A 9,405-nucleotide genomic window follows, 5' to 3' on the forward strand; every position below is an offset into this window, starting at 1 on the left:
GTGACTGCACCGTGGGGGAGGGGGGCTGTGGGGTGGTTTATGAAGGGGGGGTACAAGAGGCTGGATCAGTGGGGTGAGCAGAGAGGCTGGGGAGGTGTGCCCCTCCTGGCAAGTCGCCTTCTACCCCCGCATCCCAGCCGGGGTGATCCGGAGCCCAGGGAGCACCCCTGGCTCTCCTTGGAGCTCTGTTGAGGACCACAAGCGCTGCTGGCGCAGGGGGGCCGTACCGGGCTGTGTGCTGAGGGGTCCCCGAGCTGGTGGTTGAATGCCTTTAAGTTAAAGAGGGCACCTCGGAGCAGAGCTCCCCTCGGGCTCTGACAGTACGAGTCCCCAGCACCTTGCTGCTCCAAGAGGCTTTAGGCTGTGGTAAATAATGGAAAGGAAAAATAGTAAAAGCCATAATTTCCTGGGTTTCTTGCCTTTTCCTGTTAAAAAGGGAAGCAACTACCTTCTTTTTTTCCGTATCAAGTGTTTTCCTAAGAATAAGTCAGTAAAGTACTTTAACACAAATGAGCTCCAAGTTAAATGTGTCTTTTAACACTTGTCAAGAGCAACGGAAAAAAAAAAATTCTTGCATCTTTGCAGCACTGACTGTGACTGGGTGTGAGGAGGGGCCTTTGCCCAGGAGCGGCCGTTCCTGCTGTGATCTCTTCCTCCTTAACCGGCTCCCTTCACCCGTTCGTTCCTGCACCTGCTCTCCCTCTGGCTTGTTCCTTTTACTCGGGGATTTTTTGGCTGCTTATTTCCTTCGAGTCTGACTTCCTGTGCAGGATACCAGAAGGTTTGCTGTCAGTGGCCAGTATTTCAAAAGGTCACAGAATGCCCGGTGGGCAGCTTCTGTGCGTGGCAGTGCTTAAGACACTGACCGAGATCCGTAGTGTTTCTTTTTAGGAAGGTTCTTATGCTAGAAGTGAATTATTGGCAACTTTCTATCAATCAGTTGTTACGTTTGTGTTATTCCAGCCACTGAGTATCACCTCGGCCTGCTGAAGGCAAAGCTTGCAAAATACAGAGCTCAGTTGCTAGAACCCTCCAAATCCTCGGCTGCCAAAGGAGAAGGCTTCGATGTGATGAAATCTGGAGATGCCCGGGTGGCGCTGATCGGTTTTCCTTCTGTGGGTAAGGTCAGTGAGTATCTACGTTAACCACAGGTGTGTTTCCAGGTTTGTGGTTAGCAGTGGCTGTAAGCAGACATGCGTTTTCACTCCGTCTTTCACCTTCTTGCTGTGATTTAACAGAAAGTTAGAACTAGGGGAATGCTCCTTCGTCTTGTGTGCAGTGCCCTGGGGTAACAGCCCAAAACTTCATCTCACCCAGCCACAGCACTGCTGAGAAAGTAGGTGAGAGTGTGGGATTTACCTTTGTTCAACAGAAGTGCTGGCTTGTCCCATCACCGCTTCAGTCCTTGTGCCTGGAACAGCCACAACACGACTTCTAAAAGCTGAGGAATAATTTGGTGTTGCTTGTTTTGCTGAACGCTTATTGGTCCTTTTATTTGCATATCTAGTGATGCTGATCTCTTGCGTTTCAGTCCACGTTTTTGAGTTTAATGACCTCAACTGCCAGTGAAGCTGCGTCTTACGAGTTCACAACCCTGACATGTATCCCAGGAGTCATAGAAGTAAGTAGGAATCTCCTCCCTTCAGCACAGTAGTGGTGGTAAGAAACCCAGACGTGTAAATGTGGTTTTTTGCACCAGTTACACTCGTGCTACCACTGAGAAGCAGTGATATCCAAAGGTCTCTGCTGACTTCTGCTTTCAACTTTTGGAGGTCTTGGGCGCTTGCGATATCAGGTCTTCTGCAACCTGCAGTGCTGATTTAGCACTTCCCTAGGCTACATAACTCTTCAGGATTGACTGCCTGATGGGGGTTTCATATGCTGCCATTCGACTGACCAGAGCAGTACGACAATTCTCAACTGAATTTTTTATAGCCGCTATTGGCGCCATTGACCAGATGGCTGGAAACCTTGACAGATTTGTTTTTAATGAAGCTTTAAAAGAGGCAATCTGTACTGTGATCAATTTGGAAAGAAAATACAACTACTCCTGTCCTTGAGGAGTTTTATTAGTGGCGGCCTAAGCATCCATCAGTAAAGCAAATGATAAAGGGCATCAAACTGAAAAGTGTCCAAGAGTAATGAGAAAATCTGGGTCAGAATTGCAAATGGAGTTAAATAATGAAAGTAACCGTATTGGTGTTAAAATGAACACAAATATTGTAACGCATCCAAATGCAGCTGTGAGCTGCAGTCAGTCATTGAAGCCATTCCTGAGGACTTCACTGCAACAATAGCTTGAAAGCTGCTGCCCTTGCAGATGTCATGGTTGAAAGTCACCCGTTATTTCTCGGTACTGTAAGACCTGCAACACGTCTGAATAGTTCTGAGCCACCTCAGTAAGAGGTGATGACGCTTGCTTGTTACTGTGTTTTCTCATTAGACCAAGGAAGCAAGGATTTTTTTCCTTTCCATTTCACCAGCTCAGGATAACGTGGCTGTTGTGCTGTTTTCCTGGTGCTTTGTCAAACTGCAATCACGCGATGCCTTAGGAGGTCAGGACCTACCGTACCGTGGTATGTGGCGTTGAACCCAGCTTCATAGGAAACACTTGGGAGGTCGCCTCGACAAAAATCAGCTTTGTGCAAACTTGTCCTGCTCTGTCAGGTTCATCCAGTTCCTCTCTCCACAGGCTTTGGACTCCAGCACATGCTTGGGGCTTTTGAGGCAGCTCAGGTGCCCTGCACAAGGCTTTCAACTTTCTGTCCTTCTGTTTCCTTTTCAGTACAAAGGAGCCAATATTCAGCTGCTGGATCTGCCTGGAATCATTGAGGGAGCGGCACAAGGTTGGCTGATCTCCGTGTTCATGTAAAGTAGGGATTTGCCCTCAATAGCGTACCTGGGTGTCTCAAACATTAGCAGGTTTCCTGGGCCAATAGTTCTCACATTGGCTTTCCAGATTTTAGAGTCCCTGATCTTATGTGAGGCACGATTCTTATCCCTGAGCCCACGTAAGGTTCTATATGTAGCAGAAAGATGCTTTTCTGGAGGTGGGAGCCAAAGCAAGCCAGTCACTTCTCACCTTCTTGCGTGAGTGTTATCTTGCTCATCTGTTTTCTGGTACAGAGGAAATCTAAAGAAAGATGCTAGAGAGGCGGAGGGGGAAATTACAGCTAAACAGTAACCTCTTTTGACTAATTCCCTGAGTTCCTGCCAGTCCTCCCATGACTTCTGATTCTGGGAAGAGATGTTGGCTTTGTCCCTCTGCTTCGTCATTGTCCTGATTGGCTAGTTGTGTCAGAAAATCCCTTATAAAGCTTAGGAAATTCATGTCAGAACATGCCTTAGGAAACTGGAAAACCTCCTAATGATATTTTCTTGGAGGAGCATGACCTGGTTAATAAAGTCTCTTTCTTTTTTGACCAGAAAGTACACGTAACACAGGGCCCACATCCCTGTTCTGGGTAGGCTGGCTCTGCTGCCTGGAGCTGCTACCATTGCATGTGTCTGGGGGTGTCTGTCCCCCTGGCAGAGATGTCATTTCCAGCCATACTTGGATACACTAGCTTGCTTCATGTTAGATTTACACTAGCTCACATAGCCTGTGGTGGAGCAGCAGCAGCGAAGAGTATTTGTTAGGGCTTGTGCTGGCCATAAGACAGCATGGATGGACCAGATACGCTCACTTCAGGCCCCCCAGCAGCTGACTGCAGCCAGTACAGCACTGCAGGATCTTTTTCCTTGCTTCCCAGCAGCTGTGCAGGGCAGGAGGCCCTGTCTGTCACAGAACTCATAGCTGGTTTCTCTTGTTGATGTATGGCCATCTCCTCTCTTCTCAGGGAAGGGCAGAGGTCGGCAGGTGATAGCTGTGGCCAGGACAGCAGATGTCGTTATTATGATGCTGGATGCCACGAAGGGTGAAGTCCAGAGGTGAGTGTGGGCTGGTGGGCAAGGTTCAGAGGTTCCCACACCCCAGAAAACATGCCAGCTTCCTGAAATGTGTCCCGTGCATGTTGTGTCCCTGGTGCTTGAGTATGAGATGGAGGTTGTACTCCATCAGGAGCGTGCTAGCTAACTGGCTTGGGCTTCTGGGCTGAAGGATCATCTCCCCAGGATGGCTCTCCAGAGACAGGGATGTCAGCCTAGACTTCCACCACAGACTGTCCCGCATTAGCTGTGGGGTTTAGGTCATAGTGAAAGCTTATGGCAAAGTTGTATCAATGTGGTGGTCAAAAAGGAAGAGTATGGGGGTCGGCTGACTCTGCTCGGTCTCACAGGCACTAATGTGCAGTGTCCCTGCAGGGCCTTGCTGGAGAAAGAACTGGAATCTGTAGGAATTCGGCTGAACAAAAGCAAACCAAATATCTACTTCAAGGTGAGGTTTCCTGGGCTGCCTCCTCAAAGCTGAGGTCGCTGTGTGCTGCCCCTCGTGTTGGCCAGACTGAAGTGGGGGTTATGGATCTTGCAGACTTCTCTTAAGTTGCTTTATTACCTCCCTGCAGCCGAAGAAGGGTGGAGGTATCTCCTTCAACTCAACTGTCACGTTGACTCAGTGCTCCGAGAAGTTGGTGCAGCTCATCCTCCACGAATATAGTATCCTTTCCTAAAATGGGAGACCCTTAAGCTGTCAGCATCTCGTGAGTCAAGTGGTACCCGCTCTGGGACAGCCTTGCTCTGATGCTTGCTGAGTTGACAACGGGCTTTTGCAATCAAGCTCAGCCCGCTGGCTCCCAGTGGTGTGTAAACATGTTGGGATTTGGGCCTTGACAATGTTCACCTCAGAAATCTTTAATGCTGAGGTCCTCTTCAGAGAGGATTGTTCCCCTGATGAGTTCATTGACGTGATTGTAGGCAACAGGGTCTACATGCCGTGCCTCTACGTGAGTATCTCGGCGGCAGCCTGCCTTCCGCTGTGCCAAGCATCTCTGTTCCGTGCTGAAGGAAACTCTGGGTCTCCCTGTTCCTTCAGCAGTCACGGTTTGGGGTTTAAGAGGTGGAAAGCAGATCAACAGGGAGCTTTTTACAAGCGTTCCGTGCGCGGCTGTACTCTGTGCGAGTTCCCTGTGCCCTCTTGTGGCTGCCTGCCGTGGAGCAGCTCGCGCTGCCTGTGCTGGGCACCTGGGGTTTGGGATTCCTGCGGTGCGAGCTCTGCGCTTGGCTTCTCGCTGCTGGGCTGTCCCTTGGCCCAGAGGTCACTTAACAGCTCCATCTGAGAGCGACTGGCTCTGTAGTGAACTTGAAAAGGCTCAAACTTATATTTCAGCTTCTGAATTTTAACAGTTTATTTTACTAAGAGCCTTGGCTCGTCCTCTGCCCGACACTTTGTTTCAGATGCTAGAACTCTCTTGTTACATCTGCATGTCTTGCTTCCTCACAGTGTTGCTGAATTGACTTCCTAAAGGGTGTGTTCTTCCTCTGACTTAGGTTTATAACAAGATTGACCAGATATCTATGGAGGAAGTGGATCGTCTTGCTCGGAGACCCCACAGTGTTGTCATCAGGTAGGAACTGCCTGATCTGTCGGCCCAGATGGTGTGGTGGTTCGTTTCACACCTCTTTCTCCACCTTGTCCCAAGAAGGGCCTTCTCCCAGGGCTGCCTGCAGCTGTTGGGGTGAGAAGCAGAGCTGCTGGGCAGCTTTTTCCAGGCCTCAGGATGTTCCTGGTGTTTTGCAGTTGTGGCATGAAACTGAACCTGGATTACTTGTTGGAGAAGCTCTGGGAATACCTGGCACTTACCTGCATCTACACCAAGAAACGAGGACGTAAGTGACCATTAGCTGAACGTGAGCTTTGAAAGGCACAAAGGGTTGCTCATCAGAGGCAGAGAGGTTGCCAGCAGGGCTCGGGTGCCTGGCTGTCGGCAATCTCCTGTGTCTTCAAAATGCTGCAGTTATGCTCTCCCTAACTAGCTTTCAGCTCTTGAGAAATACTTTCTGTTCCATCTGATCCAGCCATGCGTGTACCCCACCATGGCCCTTTTACTCTCTCTGCGCTAGAAGAGCTGAATTTGCATAAGACTTCCCATGATGATATAGGGAAATAGTGTGCAAGTTCACAGCTTTCTTCCTTATTATGCACACTCTGATGAATTGTTCAGCCCATCGCTACCCAGAAGATGTCTCCTGTTCCTGCTGTGGGAGGTTTGGTGATTCCCATGCCAGGCTCTTGAGGCTCAGGAGTGCCTTTGATCCACTTTTTGCTTTATAATTCCCTTGCAGCTTCTCCCAGTGATGAAGGCACATCTATAACTTAGTCCTGTTTGGTTTTGATCAGCTATGACTCTGAACTTGGGTGGATGTGAGGAGATTAAGGAACTTTCTATGAGCTTGTTAAGCTATGAAATCTTGGGGATTTTACAGAAAACTGCAGAGTAGTTTGGTTTTACTTGTGCAGGTGTGTTTTGACTAGGGCAGTTCTGTTTCTCATAGGTCAAGTATTTAGAATGGAATTGGACCAGGTGGGTTGTGAGGAAGCTCTTGACTGTGTGGCATGGGTAACTGTACCTGTGGGTACTGGCATGCCTACAGAACTGATTTGATGCTTTCAAGTGCCCAGATACACTTGCCAGCTCCCAGACAGAGCAGGTAACGGGAGGAGGAACCTGGGAGTAGTAAGCACAAGGCAGTGTGAGATGGTGTCAGCACATTGGAACACACTTGATGGAAATCAAATGCGTTTTTTCCCTCCTGCTTCTCTACAGAGAGACCAGACTTTACAGATGCCATTATTCTACGGAAAGGGGCCTCTGTGGAGCATGTGGTAAGTTCTCTGCATCTTTTATGTTTCCTTGTCTGTGGAAGGCAGGTTCCTCTTGGAGCCTGCTGTGATTTGTGCTTTGTAAAGCTTGGGACATGTCAGTGTTTAGTTGGGCTTCTCTTTTTGTTATCTTTACTGATGCTGCCTGCTTCAGGTTGATTTCCTAGCTGCTATGAAAGGTTAAAAAAAAATTACTTAATGCCGTCCAGTGAAAAGGCACATGGAACCAAGATGGAATGGGGCTTTATGTGCACTGGTGATTCCCATGTGTGTGTTCTTTGTTCTTTCAAGTGCTGTTAACTGGCTCCTAAAGTCACTGTTGTAATTTCTGACATAGGCCTGAGTTGTTTCTAGTTCCTGGGTATTGAGCAAGTTGTTTGCAAAGTGGTGTCATTGAACTGCCTCCCCCACTGTCTGTCTGTCTTGCAGTGCCATCGAATTCACAGATCCTTAGCCAGCCAGTTCAAATATGCCTTGGTGTGGGTAAGTTTTTAACAGCAGATGAAATCCTTGTCCTTGGGTGTCTCTGACTGGTCTTCTAACCCTTCTTCCCCTTTTGCTTTAAAGGGGACAAGCACAAAATACAGCCCTCAAAGAGTGGGCTTAACCCATATGATGGAGCATGAAGATGTCATTCAGATCGTAAAGAAGTAACCCTCTTTGGTGCCTGGCCTTGTCTTGAATCACTAGGATTGGAACTGACCACATAAAAGCAAAACAAAACAAAACAAAACAAAAAAACAAAAAAAAGGAAAAGGGAGATGTGTTCCACAGCCCAGAAAGCAAGAAAGCTTCTGTGAAGCTCCTTGTCTTGGAGAAAGGCAGAAAATGAGGCTACTGTACTTTCAGGTGGGGATGGGGAAGGTGGGTTTTCATCTTGCAGCATTTCAGGTGAAGTAATGTTTCTTAAAGATAAAAAAGGAGCCAGTTCTTCCAGGACTCAGTTCGCACAGCCAGCAATGTCCTGCCCCTAGTAGGGTTTGCACATGGATCCATGTGTCGACCTACCAATGGGGAGTTTATGGGTTTGTGTGAATGAATCTGGCCCTGTGCTTTGGGACAGGGAAGCCAGGGCTGAGAAAACATTGCTGATGCTTTGCTGCTTATCCATTCACTTAATTTAAGCACTGATGTGAAACAGAAACAAAGTTCTTCCTCCCCTGATTATTGGACACGTTGTCTCCGCAGCTTTCACTGTTGGAGACTTGAGTCTCTGCGTCTGAGACAACCCGCAGTGAATTTGTAACGGTCCCACCTCAGTTAACACTAGAATGTGGCACTCTGTGCCTCTCCTTAGCTTTGCAGTCCGGTTTGTAGGACATCCTGGTCCAACTGGTACTGAGAGAGATGAGAAATGAAACCTTGTTAACGAATGATGAACCTGACCAAACTGCAGCAGGATACGATCAAAGAGCCAGAGTCTGCAGTGAGGACTCACTTCTGGCATGTCACTTGTCCGAGGAGTGTCCCGGGAGTTTCTTCCTTTGCTCTTGTCCTGCCCGTTAGTCCCCAGGAGTATTGCTGGGGATCTCCTTCTTTCTCAATCATGCTCCTAAATTCCAGTAACAGCTCTTTGAGCTCAAAGTCCTATCCCATGCCGCGGGTTTTACCCCAACCCTGTTAAACATTGTTGCTTGTCTGGATATTTTTCATCAGAAATCTGGGATTTTTCTAATTATGCTTTTTCATTGAGTATTGATGCTAAACAATTCAGAGTGCCTGACAGAGAACAGCTCTTTCCTTCTGGGATCAAGAGTTGCCAATAGCTTTTATTTTCTTTCATTGAAAAAGGCTTCGGTCTGATGTGGATTCTTAACTGTGAAGACAGGTCTGATAGCAAACTTGTCTGAGCAGGGCTCCTTCCCTCTCCTTTGTGCTCCTCCCCATCCCTCACAAACTGATCGAGCAGAAATGGAAGGATTATTTTATTTGAGAAAATAAAAGTTGCTATTTCATGTGAGCTGTGCGTGCCTGCCTGTAGTGGGTAGACAGTTTGGTTTGTTTTCTAACTGTCTTTTACCTTCGGCCACCTGAGGAATCCTGGATGCTGTTGCAGGAGGTTGTAGCGGGGGAATAGATTGTGAAGCGGCTGCAAGAGGGCTTTGAGGATGGAGGGGACTTGATGAGGTGTGATGGGAGATAAATAGATATTATACACAATACACAGGCTAAGAAGGTGACTTTGAACTCCGTAAGTTCTCTTCCCTGTCCCTGGCTTTGTTCACAGCAGGAATGCAGAGCAAATCCCGACCGCAGTGGCAGCTAACAGCAAATGAGCTCCAAATTAGCCGCATTATGCCTGAGCTGGCTGCAGAAAGCAGGCGCTTCTCTGTGTGAATTGGGTGGGATGCCGTTCCAGCACATTAATTTGCCCTTTAAATTTCCTGTGAAGGTTGCGCAGTCAGAGCTGCCTGCACAAAGAGTTCCTTTGGTTTCATTGTGTCCCTGAGTTTTTTGACTTTTTCACTCCAAACCCAGGAGCCTGCCAAGTCCCGGCACGTGGCCGGGCAGTCAGAGCTGCTGACTGGGCTTCATCCTTCAGCCAGGTAGTGTGTGGAGCTGGGGAAGTGGTTGGTGCTTGCTGAAATGCACAGTATTACCTGCTAAAACACATCCTTGGTTGGTTGTGCCTACCTCTCAGTGTGTTT

General features: G+C 48.2%; 1 protein-coding gene across 1 annotated transcript; it reads left to right on the forward strand.

Moving 5' to 3' along the window:
• Positions 1-819: 819 nt before the first annotated feature.
• DRG2 (developmentally regulated GTP binding protein 2) lies at positions 820-8,715 on the forward strand. The gene is made up of 13 exons (XM_026859176.1): positions 820-874; positions 964-1,124; positions 1,532-1,621; positions 2,786-2,846; positions 3,840-3,930; positions 4,303-4,375; positions 4,503-4,593; positions 4,783-4,880; positions 5,425-5,501; positions 5,675-5,763; positions 6,702-6,760; positions 7,187-7,240; positions 7,325-8,715. Exons 1-13 carry the CDS (start codon positions 820-822, stop codon positions 7,409-7,411), a joined length of 1,086 nt encoding a protein of 361 aa, XP_026714977.1. The 3' UTR covers positions 7,412-8,715.
• The last annotated feature ends 690 nt before the right edge of the window (positions 8,716-9,405 follow it).

The sequence above is a fragment of the Athene cunicularia genome (genome assembly GCF_003259725.1).
Source record: "Athene cunicularia isolate RWA chromosome 14 unlocalized genomic scaffold, athCun1 chr14_part1, whole genome shotgun sequence".
NCBI lineage: Eukaryota > Metazoa > Chordata > Aves > Strigiformes > Strigidae > Athene > Athene cunicularia.